At 47.1% G+C, this 17732-nt stretch overlaps 1 protein-coding gene across 4 annotated transcripts in view; it reads right to left on the bottom strand.

Annotated features, from left to right (window-relative positions):
- The window catches only part of ABI2 (abl interactor 2), a 304672-nt gene that overhangs the window by 252599 nt on the left and 34341 nt on the right, over positions 1-17732 (bottom strand). For all 4 annotated transcript variants that reach the window (XR_003942794.1, XM_030209247.1, XM_030209246.1 and 1 more), the window contains exon 2: positions 6473-6640. Coding sequence is in view for 3 of the 4 variants with exons in the window: in XM_030209247.1 (XP_030065107.1) it covers positions 6473-6640 (168 nt within the window). In the remaining variant the exon portion in view is untranslated. The remainder of the gene's footprint in view (positions 1-6472; positions 6641-17732) is intronic.

Consider the following 17732-nt stretch of genomic DNA (forward strand, 5'->3'; position numbering starts at 1 on the left):
CAGATCAGAAGCATTTCCATCACGTCTTAAGTACATAAGTACATAAGCATCGCCATGCTGGGACAGACCAAGGGTCCATCGAGCCCAGCACCCTGTCACCGACAGCGGCCAAAAGACCAAGCAATTTGTCCCGCCCATCTCAGAGATAGTGGATTATTCTCAATTCCATTCAATAACATTCTATGGCCTTTTCCTCCAGGAAGCCGTCCAACCCTTTTTTGAAGTCCGCTAAGTTAACCGCCTTAACCACTTTTTCTGGCAACGAATTCCAGAGTCCAACTACGCGTTGAGTGAAGAAAAATTTCCTCCGATTCGTTTTCAATTTACCACACTGCATCTTCATCGCATGCCCCCTTGTCCTAGTATTTTTGGAAAGCGTAAACAGACGATCCACATCGACCCGTTCCATTCCACTGATTATCTTATAGACCACTATCATATCTCCCCTCAGCCGCCTCTTCTCCAGCCTAAAGAGCCCCAGCCTCTTCAGCCTTTCCTCATAGGGAAGTCGTCCCATCTCCTGTATCATCTTTGTCGCCCTTCTCTGCACCTTTTCCAATTCCACTATATCTTTTTTGAGGTGTGGCGACCAGAATTGAACACAATACTCGAGGTGCGGTCGCACCATGGAGCGATACAATGGCAGAATATCATCCTTATTTTTGTTTTCAATCCCTTTTCTAATGATACCCAACATTCTACTTGCTTTCCTAGCCGCAGCAGCACATTGAGCAGAAGATTTCAACGTATCATCAATGATGACACCTAGATCCCTTTCTTGGTCCGTGACTGCTAACACTGAACCTTACATGACGTAGCTATAGTTTGGGTTTCTCTTTCCCACATGCATAACTCTGCACTTGTTCACATTAAACGTCATCTGCCATTTAGACGCCCAGTCTCCCAGTCTCGTAAGGTCCTCTTGTAGTTTTTCACAATCTTCCCGCGAGTTGCCGACTTTGAATAACTTTGTGTCATCAGCAAATTTGATTACTTCACTAGTTACCCCCCAAGGTCATTTATGAATATGTTAAAAAGCAGAGGTCCCAGCACAGATCCCTGAGGGACCCCACTAACTACCCTTCTCCAGTGTGAATATTGACCTTTTAATCCTACTCTTCCTATCTTTCGACCAGTTTTTAATCCACAGTAAGACACTACCTCTGATCCCATGTCCCTCTAGTTTCCTCTGTACTCTTTCATGAGGGACTTTATAAAACGCCTTCTGAAAATCTAGATACGCAATATCAACCGACTCACCTTTGTCCACATGTCTGTTTACTCCTTCAAAGAAATGCAGCAGATTGGTGAGGCAAGACTTCCCTTCACTAAATCCATGCTGACTTTGTCCCATTAGTTCATTCTTTTGAATGTGCTCTGTAATTTTGTTCTTGATAATAGTCTCTACCATTTTGCCCGGCATCAACATCAGACTCACCGGTCTATAATTTCCCGGATCTCCTCTGGAACCTTTTTTAAATATCGGCGTTACATTGGCCACCCTCCAATCTTCCGGTACCACACTCAATTTTAAGGATAAATTACAAATCACTAACAGTAGCTCTGCCAGCTCATTTTTTAGTTCTATCAGTACCCTAGGGTGAGTACTATCTGGTCCAGGAGATTTGTACTCAGTTTGCAAAATTGCTCCATTACATGTTCCAGGTTTACAGATATTTCATTTTTTCCGACTCGTCAGCCTCGAATACCCTGTCCGGTGCTGGTATCCCACCCAAATGTTCCTCGGTGATGACGGAAGCAAAGAACTCATTTATTTTTTCTACTATTTCTTTGTCTTCCTTGATCGCCCCTTTTACACCCTGGTCATCCAGTGGGCCAACCGATTCTTTTGCCAGTTTCCTGCTTTTAATGTATCTGAAGAAATTCTTACTATCAGTTTTCGCCTCTAACGCTATCTTTCTTTCAAAATCCCTCTTTGCCTTTCTTATCAGCGCTTTGCATCTGGCTTGACATTCCTTATGCCACTTCTTATTTTCTTCATTCGGTTCCTTCTTCCATTTTCTGAAGGATTCCTTTTTTAGTTGCAATAGCTTCCTTTACCTCACTTTTTAACCATGCCGGCTGTCGTTTGGTTTTCCGTCCTCCTTTTCTGATACATGGACTATGTTTGGCCTGGGCCTCCAGGACGGTGTTTTTGAACAGCATCCAGGCCTGTTGTAGGTTTCTTACCCTCTCAGTCGCTCCTCTTTTTTTTTTTTACCATTCTTCTCATTTTATAATAGCTTCCTTTCTTAAAGTTAAACACTAACATATTTGACTTCCTATGTTTACCTTTTTGCAAGCAAATTTCAAAGGTGATCATGTTATGATCACTGTTGTCAAGCGGCCCACGGACGTTACACCTCCTGTACCAGATCATGCGCTCCACAAATGACTAAGTCTAGAATTTTTCCTTCTCTCGTCAGCTCCTGTACCAGCTGCTCCACAAAGCTGTCCTTTATTTCATCAAGGAAGTTTACCTCCCTAGCGTGCCCCAATGTTACATTAACCCAGTCTATATGGGGGTAATTAAAATCATTACCATTTTGCACCAGTGCCAAATGGAGACCACAAGGTGTATAATTTGCTTGGATGTGTTTAAGAAAGGAATTTCCCCTGAAGCAGCCTTCTGTCGGCGAAACAGGGTTTCCCTGTCGGGAGTTTGTGAAAGTGCACGATTAGATTAAGAGACTGTTAAGGTGGAGCCCATCCTTTCTGAATAGGTTTCCTTTTCCCCAGAATGTCGCCCAGTTCCTAACAAATCTAAAGCCCTCCTCCTTGCACCATTGTCTCATCCACACATTAAGACTCCGGAGCTCTGCCTGTCTCTTGGGCCCTGCTGGGACGCTATCTTGCATCCTTGTAAACTTCTAATTTTTGTCCGTTTACCTAGTGGAGATCCACATGTCCAGGGATGCTTTGAGCCTAATAATTTTAAAATACATAAAGGAGTAATGACAGCCTGGATATGATATACGATATATATGATAACTCATCTATCTTCTATCGGAGACAGGATGCTGGGCTTGATGGACCCTTGGTCTTTTCCCAGTATGGCGGTGCTTATGTACTAGAAGCACCTACTATATATTAGGGTTGCCACACAATCTCCACTAAGATTCCTTGGATCTATTCCTTCTAAACAGGATTCCTTTGTGTTTATCCCACGTATGTTTGAATTCCATTACCGTTTTCATCTCCACCACCTCCAGCAAGAGGACATTCATTGTATCTACCACGCTTTCCGTGAAAACATACTTACTGACATTACTCCTGAGTCTGCCTCCTTTCAACCTCAATTCATGTCCTCTAGGTCTACTGCCTTCTCGCCTCCAGAAAAGGATTGTCTGCAGATAAATACCTTTCCAAAAACCATGTATGTTAACTGCATGTATCATATATCCAGGCAACAAATCCCATCACTTAATTACTACTACTACTTACCATTTATATAGAGCTACAAGGCATACGCAGCGCTGTACTGGAAGGAGGGCCCTGATATGCTCGTCGAGAGCTTAAGGCTGAGGGGTCGGTACAGGAGTCGGTGGCAGAATCTGAGGGGGCTCGAGAGCCGGTATGAGGCTGCCAAAAGACCGACGCATCGGCACCTCCTGTATAGAGGGTGAGCGGTCCTCCTGGCGCCGACGCTTCTCGGGTGCCGAGTCCCTCGGCTCCCCGGAACTCTCGGTACCGCGCATGGAAGGAGAATGATGACGGTGCTTCTTAGCCTTCGCTCGACTCCCGTCATCGAGACTCCTCGGTACCAAAGAGGAGGACCTGGAATCCTCACGCCTCCTCGGGGTCGGGTCCGACGAAGGTCGGTCCCGGGGGGCATGCATAGCAGTAGGCCTCGAGACAGGTAGAGACCCACTCGATGCCTCGCTGCTCCCAGCGTGATGTAATCATTTGGCAGCCATTACTTGTGCTCTCGAAGTCGATGCCGCCGACCTCGGTACCGATGTCGATGCCGACGTCGAAGGACCGGACCGATCAGCAAAACGTTTTTCCCGTTGAGCCTTCTGAGACACTTGAGTCCGTTTCTTCATTAAAGGACACAGCTTACAAGCAGCTGGAAAATGATCGGGCCCAAGGCACTGGAGATACCACAAGTGGGGGGTCAGTACCCGAGATGGTCCGGTTGCAGCGAGTACAACGCCGCTGGGTGTCCTCGATGACATGTACAGAAAAACGGCGGCTGCGAAATTAAAAGACTCGATGATGCCAATAAAAAGGCATAAAAAGGAAGCAAAAACCCGACCGAGCAGCCTAAAAGCCAGCCGCAGCGAAAAAAGAAGAAAACAAACAGAATGAGAAAAAAACTAATGAAATAAAGGGTAGACTAAAGTTCTATTACTTTTTTTTTTTTTTCTGAAAACAAAACAAGATGGAAGAAACGGGACGCAAAAAGTCTCCTGGGCCTAAAAGGAACACAGCAGAAACACCGTGTCGCCTCAGACGTGGAGGAGAAAAAACTGAGGAGGGCACGCTTGTGTCGCGGGCGAGAAGCCGTTCGTGCATGTGCGGTGTGTTCTGCCCGCGCGACGGAGAGTTCTTTGTTTTCCTATACAAATTGTGCCGGTCTCCTGGGCCATCGCGGACGACGACCCAATCATGAGAACAAGCAGCCTGCTTGTCCTCGGAGAATGTTCTGGTTCTTGATTTGTAATCCACTTGGAACTGCAGAGGATATAGTGGATTATAAGAACACAGATAGAGATTTTAAAGCACATTATACTTTAGATTATGTAAATATTGACAAGATTATAGTAATTCATATATTTACAAGTAGTATTTTTATCCAATTTTATTGGAATGTTGCAGTATGTCCCTTGTAAATTCATTATAAACATGTAAGATGTTGGAAAGGGAATTATGTAATTTCTATTACCTTAAGAACATAAGTGTTGCCATACTGGGACAGACTGAAGGTCCATCAAGCCCAGAATCCTGTTTCCAACAGTGGCCAATCCAGATTATAAGTACCTGGCAAGATCCCCAAACAGTACAATACATTTTATGCTACTTATCCTAAAAATAAGCAGTGGATTTTGCCCAAGTCCATCTTAATAATAGATTATGGACTTTTCTTTTAGGAAGCTATCCAAATCTTTTTTAAACCCCACTAAGCTAACTGCATTTACCACATTCTCTGGCAACGAATTCCGCAGTTTAATTACACATTGAGTGAAGAAATATTTTCTCCTATTTGTTTTAAATTTACTTCTTTGTAGCTTCATTGCGTGCTCCCTAGAATTCCATTTACTTTGGTAGGGTCCTTTGACAGTTTATAAATTCAAAAATATTTTATTTACAAAAAGATATATGATTTTTTCTAAAAAGGCATTCAGGGTTAAGCAGGTTTTACTGAGAATATTCTTTTGCACATGCTGTCATCAATTATTGCAGATAAAACAGTTAAACTACCTAACTCTACTTGATGAACATTAATGCAAGATTCATGTATATATCTGCCAGGATTATTAAACTGTTCTCAGTGTGCATTTATCACAATGCTTCTGCACCAGGACTGGGGAAAGGGAGGGCAGCATGCTAAGGCACCCTCCCTCTTAGCCCCAGACAACATGTCAAAGAATGGTGTTACCAGTAAGGCTTCTTTTATCTATGCATAGCAGGGGACTGACTATATCAGCACATAGGGCTCTGCCTCTATGACTATTTTCTAGTGTCCCAGTCTCAGGCTGAAAAGAACATCCCTGTTTCCTTCTCCCAGGCAGTGGGGGGGGGGGGGGGGGGGGGGGGGGGGGGGGGGAAGGATGAGCCTGCAGCAGGCAGAGCATTCACAACAAAACAATTCTGCTGTCAATTCAAGAAGAGGAGGAACAAGTTTGCAGCAGACAATTCTAAGGAAAGAAGAGTCATAATCCAGACTCCACCTCATTTTGTTCCCATCCCTTTTTATCTAAATGGGAATATGACTAGAGTGGGAGATGCTAATGCAGTCAGCAAAGAATTCAGTTTGTCTGTATATTTCTATTTTTATGTGTTCACTTATTTGATGAGGGTCTCTGTTCTGCATGTAAGTGAAGTGAGGTATTCTACTGGAATGTAGTTTCAGTTAGCAGTCTAGTTTTTTCTGTGTTTCCAATACAATGTTTGTTACAGCTTCATGCAATATTTGCAGTGTTGCGTTTTCTTACAGAGTTGCTGCTGCTGCAACTTGATTTCTAGGAATTCACCTGTTACTCCAAAACAGCATTTTCTATATACATTATGAGCAACGTTTTTTGCAGTGTTTTGTTCTGCTTCATCAAGTACCTGGAAGTCTGTGTCACTGTTAACTAAGGTGCCAACATAATTTACATTTTTTTCTCTATGTTTTAAATTTATTTATTTACTTAGATTTTGCTTACACTTTTTTCAGTAGTAGCTCAAGGTGAGTTACATTCAGGTACACTGGTGGACAAGGAGTGGAGTGGTACGCAGTCAGGAGGAAAAAGCTAGATGAACTTACCTGTGAAATGTGGTTGATTGACGATTCCATACGCCGAAGCTGGGATGCCTGAATATCCAGCATCTGGAGGACATTGTTGGCTAATGTATTGATCAGATACGCTACACTTGCTAAGGATTGAGTTGTGTAGGCTTTGGTTTCTTCTAGTGCTCGCTGCTTATCCACCGACTAAAAAGAAAGGGAAAATAAAAAAACAGTAGTTTAGCTCAGGAAATGCAACAAAAATCAGAAAAGAACATCACGTTCATCTCACTGAAGTTCATGTAAATTACGGGCAATGCCATCTTTAGTCTAACCTGGAAAATTTCTAGACAACTTTGAACACTATATTCATTTTTCATAACACAGTATATACTAATTCACAATGAATATTTTACATCGATATCTTAACAGCTGCCAGAATAATAGGAAAGGATTTTTCTTCTATAACTTTTTTTCAGAAGACAAAAATTGCAAGCTTCAATATGTCAATTTGGGAAGATTAATATTCAAAAACTAAAATGCTCCAATGTTTTGGGGGGGGGGGGGGGGGTTTTCCCCAAACCATGCTTAATCATAGCCACGCTGGCAGCTTTTATCTGGATTTTCAGAATTAAGGTAAAATTATGTATAATCATACCTGATAATTTTCTTTCCATTAATCATAGCTGATCAATCCATAGACTGGTGGGTTGTGTCCATCTACCAGCAGGTGGAGATAGAGAGCAAACTTTTGCCTCCCTATATGTGGTCATGTGCTGCCAGAAACTCCTCAGTATGTCGATATCAAAGCTCCATCTGCAGGACTCAGCACTTAGAGAATTACACCCACAAAGGGACACTCTGCCCAGCTCACCACCGCAGAAACGGGGGAGGGGAATTAACCCAGCTCATCCCCATACAAGTGGGGGAGGGGAATTAACCCAGCTCATCCCCACACAAGTGGGGGAGGGGAATCCGTCCAGCTCATCCCCGTGGAGCGGGGGAGGGACACCACACCCGCCGATGCGGGGGGATCTGGCTTATCCTGCAACCGCAACCGCGGGAGGAGCTGACTGACCCTAGCACCGCCGAAGCGGGAGGGGTACAAAACTGCCCTACAACCGCACGAAGCGGGAGGGAGTGCCGGCAGAATTTATGTCTCAATCCAGCCCCGTAAAACGGAGGGGAGAGGAATGCAGCAGCTCACTGTAACACAAACTCGTCTCAACTCTTGAAGAATCCAAGTGAAAAAACTTGAACCCGAAGTCTTCCTGAAGTAACTGAAGACTAAACTTGAACCTGAAATGCAACCAGAATAGAAACCATACAGATATCTGGGCGGGGCTATGGATTGATCAGCTATGATTAATGGAAAGAAAATTATCAGGTATGATTATACATAATTTTACCTTCCATATCATCAAGCTGATCAATCCATAGACTGGTGGGATGTACCGAAGCAGTACTCACCCAGGGCGGGACATAGAAATCCCCGAACTCAACACTGAAGCTCCACACCGGGCCTCCGCCCGTGCCGCCACAGTCAAGCGGTAATGCTTGGAGAATGTATGGGCCGATGCCCAAGTTGCCGCCTTGCATATCTCTTCCAAGGAGACGGACCCGGCCTCTGCCATCGAGGCCGCCTGAGCTCTAGTGGAGTGAGCCTTCAGCTGGATAGGCGGCACCTTCCCCGCGGCCACATAAGCCGCGGCAATGACTTCCTTGACCCATCTTGCCACTGGAGGCTTAGCAGCCTGCAGACCCTTACGAGGACCTGCCAACAGGACAAACAGATGATCCGATTTCCGGAAATCATTGGTCACTTCCAAGTATCTGATGATGACTCGTCTCACATCCAGATATTTAAGAGCAGAGTACTCCTCTGGGTAGTCCTCCCTACGAAAGGAAGGGAGACAGAGCTGCTGATTCACATGGAAGCGAGAAACAATCTTGGGCAGGAAGGAAGGCACTGTGCGAATAGTCACTCCTGCCTCAGTGAACTGCAGAAAAGACTCTCGACATGAGAGTGCCTGGAGCTCGGAAACTCTTCTGGCTGAAGGATAGCCACCAAAAAGACTGCTTTCAACGTCAGGTCTTTCAGAGATGCCCTCAACAAGGGTTCAAAAGGCGGCTTCTGTAATGCTCTGAGCACCAGGTTAAAATTCCACGCAGGCACCATTGAGTGCAGAGGAGGGCGCAGGTGCTTAACTCCCTTGAGAAAACGCACCACATCTGGCTATGAAGCCAGGGAAGCACCCTTCAGGCGGTCCCTGAAGCAAGCCAGGGCCGCTACCTGGACTTAAAGGGAACTGAGCGACAGGCCTTTCTCCAGACCTTCTTGCGGGAATGCCAACACTGAAGAAATTGGAGCAGTGAATGAAGAAAATGAGCCTGCTTCGCCACGCTGCAAAGGTACGCCAAACCCTGGCGTAAGCAGTAAAAGTAGAGCGCTTCCTCGCTCTCAGCATAGTGGCGATGACCTTGTCTGAGAAGTCCTTCTTCCTCAGACGCTGCCGCTCAATAGCCAGGCCGTAAGCCCAAAGGGGGAGGGATCCTCCATCACCACGGGACCCTGATGTAACAGACCCTGCTCCACTGGCAGCCCCACCAGGATTATCCAGCCCGGATGCTTTGCCAATCGGTCTAGCACCCTGCCCAACATGGGCCAGGGCGGGAACACATAGAGAAGCTCTTGTGTTGGCCACTGTTAGAGGAGAGCATCGACTCCCAGAGATCGAGGGTCCCGTCCTCTGCTGAAAAAACGCGGCACTTGGCAACTGGCCGATGACGCCAATAGATCTAGGCTCGGCTGGCCCCAGCGCTTCGTGATATCCAAGAACGCCTGAGCCGATAACTGCCACTCTCCGGGATCCAAGGTATGGCAACTGAGAAAGTCCGCCTTGACATTCATGACTCCGGCAATGTGGGCTGCTGACAGCTGCTCCAGGCTTGCTACCGCCCACTGGCATAGATTCACGGCTGCCTTGGCTAGAGGGGCGCTCTTGGTACCTCCCTGGCGGTTGACATAGACCACAGCCGTGGCATTGTCCAAAAGGACCCGTACTGGCTTCAACGCCAGTACCGGGATGAACTCCAAAAACGCCAACCGAATGGCTCTGAGTTCCAGGAGGTTGATAGACCACTTTGCCTCTGCAGGAGACCAGAGCCCCTGCGCTGTCCTTCCCAAGAAGAGGGCTCCCCAGCCCGACAAAGAGGCGTCCGTCGTGACGACAATCAACTCCGGGGTCACCAGAGGCATTCCTGCAGACAACTTGTCTGTCTGCGTCCACCAGCTCAGCGCCTTGCGCACTGCTGGGTCCAAGGGAAGGCGCACAGCATAATCCTCCGACATCGGAGTCCAGCGCAGCAGCAGAGATTGTCGAAGTGGTCTCATATGAGCCCTGGCCCAGGGCACTACATCCATCGTGGCCGACATAGAGCCCAACAGCTGCACATAGTCCCAAGTCCGAATAGGAGAGGCTACTAGGAACTAGTCCACCTGAGCCTGAAGCTTGACAATCCAATTGTCTGGCAGGAACACTCTGCCCACTTGGGTGTCGAATCGAACTCCCAGATGCTCCAGGGACTGAGTCGGGCGCAGCTGGCTTTTCTCCCAGTTGATGATCCACCTCAGGGAGCTCGAAAGAGCAACCACCCGGTTCACAGCTTTGCCGCACTCTGCATAAGAGGGGCTTGGATCAACCAGTCGTCCAGATAAGAATGGACTTGAACTCCTTCCTTCCACAGGAAGGCCGCGATGACCACCATTACTTTGGAGAAGGTCCGCGGAGCAGTAGCCAACCCGAACGGGAGGGCTCTGAACTGGAAGTGTCGACCAGTACTGCAAAACGCAAAAAGCGTTGATGAGGAGGCCAGATGGGAATATGCAAGTACGCGTCCTTGAAGTCCAAGGATGCCAGGAACTCTCCTGCCTTCACTGCCGCTATAACAGAGCGGAGGGTCTCCATGCGAAAGTGCCGAACTTTCAAGGCCCAATGGACCCCTTGAGGTCGAGGATAGGCCGTACAGAACCTCCTTTCTTTGGAATCACAAAGAAAAAGGAGTAACGTCCCTTGCCAGGCTGATTCTCTGGCACCGGAACGACCGCCCCCAGGCGGAACAGATTGTCCAAGGTCTGCTGCACTGCCACAGCTTTGACCGGAGACTTGCAGGGAGAGAGTACAAACCCGTCTTTTAAGGGTCGGCAGAACTCTAGCTTGTAGCCGTCTCTGATGACTTCCAGCACTCAAGCGTCTGAAGTTATTGTGGTCCACTCGCCCATAAACGAGGACAGCCATCCTCCAATCTGCACTGAGGCGTGGACCAAGGCCCCGTCATTGGGTACGAGACCCTGGGGGAGGACCGGAGGGAGCACCTCCGGGACGGCGGTCTCTGCGAAAGGAATGCTGCTTGGGGGAGAAGTTCCTCTTGAAGGAAGAGAGGGCAGAGGAGCCCGACCTGCCCGGGCGGTACCGATGGGCTTCCTGAGCCCGTCCTCTGGAGGTACCAGGGCGAGTACTAGCCCGAGCCCTGACCTCTGGTAACTTCTTGCCCTTAGACGTGCCGAGATCGGTCACGATTTTGTCCAGCTCGACCCCAAAGAGCAGCTTGCCTTTAAAAGGCAATCTAGCCAGGCGGGATTTAGAGGCATGGTCAGCAGACCAATGTTTCAGCCAAAGCCACCGCCGCGCAGAGATTGTCTGAGCCATGCCTTTAGCTGAGGCTCTCAAGACATCATACAGCAAGTCTGCCAAATAGGCTAAGCCCGATTCCAGGGCCGGCCAAACAGCCCTCAAGGAATGATCCGAGGGGGAAGCCCGCTGCACCATAGTCAGGCACGCCCTGGCCACATAGGAGCCGCAAACTGAGGCCTGCAAACTTAAAGCAGCCGCCTCAAAGGACGACCTTAAGGCCGCCTCCAATCCTCTGTCTTGGGCGTCCTTTAGGGCCGTGCCACCTTCCACTGGTAACGCCGTTTTCTTAGTCACCGCAGTGATTAAAGAATCCACGGTAGGCCACAGAAAGGCCTCACGTTCACCTTCAGGCAAAGGATAGCGGCGGGACATAGCCCTAGCCACTTTAAGGCTCGCTTCCGGGACATCCCATTGAGCCGAAATTAAGGAGTGCATGGCATCATGCATGTGGAAGGTTCTAGGCGGGCGCTTCGTCCCCAGCATAATGGCAGAGCCAACAGGGGCTGAGGGAGAGACGTCCTCCGGAGAGGAAATCTTCAAAATGCCCATGGCCTGCACTAACAGGTTGGGCAAACCTCTGAGCTAAAGAGCCGCTGCAGAGGGGTCATCCGCTCCATCCGAGCGGGGATCCGTCTCCTCCAAGGAATCCGCAAAGGACCGTTGGGAGACCTCAGACACGCTGCCCTCATCTACATCGGAGGAGACAAAGTCCTCCAAGGCCTGGGAATCAACCCGAGGGCGTTTACCTCTGGGAACCTCAACCTCTTTACCAGACGAGGGAGCAGGGGCAGCGTTTTGCATGAGGAAAGCCTGATGCAGCAGCAAAACAAACACGGGGGAGAAACCCCCCAGACTGTGCACTTCCGCAGCCTGGGCAACAGCCCTAGACGCACCCTCAACCGGCGCTCGCAAGAGCGGGGGAGAGACATGCTGCGCATCCAAAATGGCGTCCGGCGCGACACTCCGCGAAGGAGCCGCGCGGGAAGAACGGCGCTTAACTTTAGCCGCTTTGTGCCGTCGCCCAAATTAAGGGCGTTCATGGCATTAATGTCTCCAACCTCAAGGGCGGCCCACGAAGAAGCCGTCCGAGCCGCGTGGCCGGCCAAGATGGCGGAGGCGAGAAGCGGGGGATGGGCGTTTATGGCGGGAAAAACCGCCACGCCGGAGGAAGGACCGGGACATTCATCGGTCACGAAACTGTCACCCAACAAGGGCGAATCAGGCTGTAAGACCCCCGCATCCCCTCTAGAAGCGCTCAAGCGATCCGGGGAGCGACCCGCCCTCGCCCTCCGACGCCATATGCCACGAGGAGAAGAATCGGGGAACCCCCTGCCCGCTATAAAAAGGTAAAAATTACCTGCTGTCCGCTCCGAGCTGTAACGACCTGGTGTCCCAGTGAGTAGCTGCAATGAACGTTTAAATAAACGTCGAAGTAAACGCCTTTAAGGACGTTTAAAAATTTTTTTTTTTTTTTTTTTTAAACGGAGCCAGCGGGAGGGGGGAGAAAAGGAGGGACCTGGCACCACCAGGTTTGCACTTGCTCAAAAGAGCCCTCAACCCCAGGCACTCAACAAAACCTAAAAATTAGGCTTGGAGGCCTAGCCAGAGCTGCTGCTGTGTGTGACCACCACCTGCTGAGATAGAGAACATACTGAGGAGTTTCCGGCAGCACATGACCACATATAGGGAGGCAAAAGTTTGCTCTCTATCTCCACCTGCTGGTAGATGGACACAACCCACCAGTCTATGGATTGATCAGCTTGATGATATGGAAACATTGTTTCATATGTTCTTGGGTTGACTATCAGATCTAACCACCCAGTTAAGCATGATCTACAAAAGATTCTTTGTACCTCTCATCATCTCTCTACAATGCAGAGAAATGGAATTAAATGAATTATGACTCCACTGACATGCATAAAACTGCATTCTCATTATTTTAATAAGGCTGTATTTCTGAAGTAGGCTGTGAAAACTAAAGCTGTTTATTGCTGTTCTGCATGTTTTAGATTCTTTAATTTGTAGTTTATCAATTTGTATTTCTTATCTTTTTATTCTTTAATTTAGGGCTGCATGTTGCTTAAAATTTGTAATCACAATTAATTGTGTAATTAAAAAGTATGTTATTTCATTTTTTTTCCCTACTGCAGCTCCTTCTGACTGAACAATGGAGGGTTATGGAGCTGCAGTGGGGGGGGGGGGGGGGGGGGGCAAACAAACATACCTTCAATTAAAATTAAAGTTTTAATCGAAAAGCAGCTCTACATTTATATTTTTATATGTATGTGTTGGTCCAAAACACAATTTGCACTTTTTGGGATATGCGGAGCAGTATTTAACGGGGATGTCCAATTCAGTACATCACAAATGGGCATCCATTTCTCATGTATTTTAGAACAGGATACAGCCTGTCCTAAAATATATGTGAAATGAACATCCAGCATGAACATCCATTTTACAAACCGAAAAGTCCAAAATAATGGATGTGGGATAACAAGGGACATAGAACTCTGAGTGGCAGCATAGAACATCCATCTTATAAAATGGCCACACAGACATCTATGCAAAGCAGGAGGTAGCCTAATGATTAAAGCAGTGAACTTAATGTACACCACTTCAATAGCCTTTAGGCTTGCAGGTGTCAAATACTCAGGTACGGTAATTTTTCATCCCTGGAGGGCTCGCAATTTAAAAAAAATAAAAAAGCTGAAGTGGTATTTGAACCTGGGTCCTTTGGTTCTCAGTTTACTGTACTAACCATTTGACTACTCCTCATGCTGCTCAATTAAGAATGTTCATAGTACCTGAAGCTGTCATACAGCCTGGTATCCCTTGCCAGTTTCACAATGGGTGAGAGGAAGGAGGACAGCAAACACTGGGGATTTAAAGAAGTGCCCATGCCTTAATCCCTCCAGTGGACAGCTGCTCAATCAGACCACTTCTCTGTAACCTGGACATGTCAAGTTCCCCATCTAAATATGGATGCCAATCTATTTAGACATGGATATCCCTTCCCCTTCTGTGATCGGAGTTGGATGTCCATATTTTGTCCACTCCCTAGCCCCACCAAAACACGTCCAAACCATGTCCCCTTGCCATTTGTTTGCAGAATTTGGTTATCATGGATGAATCATAAGGCTATTTTTAGGCTGAAAGGGACACAGAAAGTTACTGTTATATATCGATTGCTTATATGTTGTGTACTTATAACAATACAAATGTTTGAAATTAAAAAAACAAAACAAAATAACCAGTAGAAGTTTACTCGCATTATCTGAAGGTTGATCCATTTACATTACCACCATTTTCTGTCCGAGTTTGTTTCTTTGTTGTTGGATTATAAAGTTAATACTTGTTCAACAACACTGGAATATCAGGAGGGCTGTTAGATGATACAGAGATACTATATGTCAGAGGTTAAACAAGCAAAGTGAGCTTGTTAGGATGACTGTTCAACACAGAAACCCTTTTTGATCATTATGTAAGAGGACCTCTCAAAATGGGTCTTCAGTTCCCTCTGTCAATGACCTTGCTACACTTTTGTGGAAAAGATTGAGCAATTTACAGTCCCTGCAGACATATTCAGGATCTTGTGATGTGGTGATTGTTAGAGGAACGAGGAAGGGACTTGATATGCTGCTCTTCTGTGGTACTATCAAAAGAGATTACATATTATATACAGATATATTTTCTAGGGGGCTCACAATCTAAGATGGGGGGAAGGGGGTTGTTTGTTTGTACCTGGGGTAATGGAGGGTTAAATGACTTGCCCAGGGTCACAAGGAGCTGAAGTGGGAAATGAACCCTGTTCCTCTGGTTCTCAGGGCACTGCACTAACCATTAGGCCCCTCTTCTTCTCTGCCTCCTTCTCACCTACTCTCCAAAGGTCCAGCATCGTGTGTGGGTCAGCATATCTGACCGACTCTCTGCTTTTCTCCCTCCATCACACTCTCAGCAGGTCTGGCATGTCTACACCCCCCCCCCCCCTTCCAGTCCTGTAAACCTGCTTGCCTTCACTGGTAATTAATGCAGATGGACTTAAGCCAACCCAGGGGCTTTTCCTGTGTGTCATCTCCCACCTCCTCCAATGGCAACTTTCTGTGAGCAGGCCATAGTGAAAGGAAGGCCTCAGAGCTAGAAGGCTGAGTGCGTTAATTGCCAGTGAAGACCAGCGGGGAAGAGAAAAATTCCAGACCCACAGAAAGTTTGTGGGTGGGAGGGAATGAAAAGGGTGGAGACATAAATATGGATCTGTAGATTTTTTTTTTGGGGGGGGGGAGTTGGGCTACAATAGATGCCAGGCTTGAACTGGAGGAAAACATTTATGGGGGGGGGGGGGTTAGGGGAGACTGTGTGAGATGCTGGCTCCAGGGTGGCACAGACATGGAAAAGAGATGATAGAAATGGATCCCCTGGGACCAGTAAGCATTGGATTCATCACAGAAGGCACATACGGGTTTGACATCTCCATGATGACGGGAGCACAATGGCACCAGGAGAAGCGCTCTCCCTACGTTGAAGAGGTGCTGGTGCTCAAGTCTCCCGGCAGCTTCGCAGGCTGCCACTCTTCTAGCTTAATCAAACTCAGATATAAAGTATCACATACTATGTGAAATGAGTTTATCTTGTTGGGCAGACTGGATGGACCATACAGGACTTTTTTTTTTTAATGTTGCACAAAAGAACAGAGCTGAAATAATATATATATATATATATATACACACACACTTTAAAAACAGAAAAAGGGAAGAAAATAGTGGAATATTAAATAAGAATAGGAGAGTGAAGGGCTCAAAAGCTTCCACCTGCTGGAGACTGAGAATACTGATCTTATTATAGCTAGCCATGGCTCTTTTCTCACAAGAGTCAGAATTCTCAGTCTCCTCCTGCTGGAAGGAGTGCACAACCTATCAGAATCTTCTTGGGCCTGTCCATATTTAGTTATGCTGCTGTAATCCACCTCGAACCTTTAAGGTATGGGTAGAATATAAGTATTTGTACTTTTGTCTACATTATTTCTATGTTTAGTTTGTAGTTACTTATTCTGAACTTGGTGAACATCTGTGCTCTGTGTGCATGAAAGAGACCAGGTTGTTAGCACTGAATGTATATAGGATCAATCTGTACTAATCCAGTTTGTTTGGTTTTTCAATAGGTGTATTGCTGTTCTTGTCCACTGCAATGGAGCTTCCTTTTCCTAGGTACGCACTAATGTAACTCCTGGAAGTTAGTGCTATTTGGTAAGGAGAATTGCTCTATAGGTCCTGTTTTGTATTGCATCACAATGGGAAAATTAGGTTCTTACCGTGATAATTTTCTTTCCTTTAGTCATAGCAGATGCAGCCATTACAGATGGGTTGTGTCCATCAACCAGCAGAGAGAGATAGAGAGCACACTTTTTTCAGTGCCTCATACCAGCTTGCTCCACTGCCTCTCTTCAGTATTTGAAGCTTCCAAAGCAGTATGGCAAACCGCAATGGGAATAACATGAGCTTTCCTCACAGCGAACGATGGATGTCCCTACAACAAAGGGCATTAACTCAGAATGGAGGGAATGAAACATCCTCCCGGAGGGCATAAACTCATCCTCCACTGAGACATAACTGGAGAGAATAAACTCATCCTCCCGGAGGGAATCATGAAACTGGAGGGAATTAAGTCATCCTCCTTTAATTGAACAAGAATCCTGAAGACTGTTTTCCGACTTTCTCCCAAGGACGGAACCTCCAGGAAACATGAACAGAACCTGAAATAGATTTACAGCAGATAGCATCAGACAGGGAGGAATCATGGCTGCATCTGCTATGACTAAAGGAAAGAAAATTATCACGGTAAGAACCTAATTTTCCCTTCCTTGTCATCAAGCAAATGCAGCCATTACAGATGGGATGTATCAAAGCAATCCATAGATAGGGTGGGAACAAGCCACACCAAGCGCCAGCACTTGCACTCCAAAATGTGCGTCCCTCCTGGCAGCCACATCCAGCCTGCAATGTCGGGCAAAAGAGAGCTTAGAAGCCCATGTTGCTGCACTACAAATCTCTTGAAGAAAGAGTGCTCCAGTTTCAACCCAAGAAGAGGAAATTCCTCTAGTGGAATGCGCCTTAAAGGCATCAGGCGGAGGCCGGCCGGCAAGCAAATAAGCTGAAAAGACAGATTCTTTAAGCCAGCGGGCAATAGTGGCTTTAGACGCTGGAGACCCTCTGCGAGGACCTGATAGCAAAACAAACAGATGATCAGAGGTCCTGAAAGAGTTAGTAACTCACAGATACCGCAGCAGAGTCCTGCGCACGTCCAACAGGTGCAATTGCCCAAAAGATTCTGGAAACTCCTCCTCGACAAAGGAGGGCAAGAAAATAGGTTGGTTTAGGTGAAACGCTGAAACCACCTTAGGCAAGAAGAAAGGCACGGTCCGAACCGTGACCCCGGACTCTGAAAACTGCAGAAAAGGGTCTCTACAGGACAGCGCCTGGAGCTCTGACACCCGTCTCGCCGAAGTAATGGCCACTAAAAAGATGGCCTTCAGTGTCAAATGTTTCTCTGAAGCACGCCGAAGCGGTTCAAAGGGAGCACCCTGAAGGGCCTTCAGCACTAGCCCCAGGTTC

The sequence above is a fragment of the Microcaecilia unicolor genome, chromosome 7, assembly GCF_901765095.1.
Source record: "Microcaecilia unicolor chromosome 7, aMicUni1.1, whole genome shotgun sequence".
Classification (NCBI taxonomy): domain Eukaryota; kingdom Metazoa; phylum Chordata; class Amphibia; order Gymnophiona; family Siphonopidae; genus Microcaecilia; species Microcaecilia unicolor.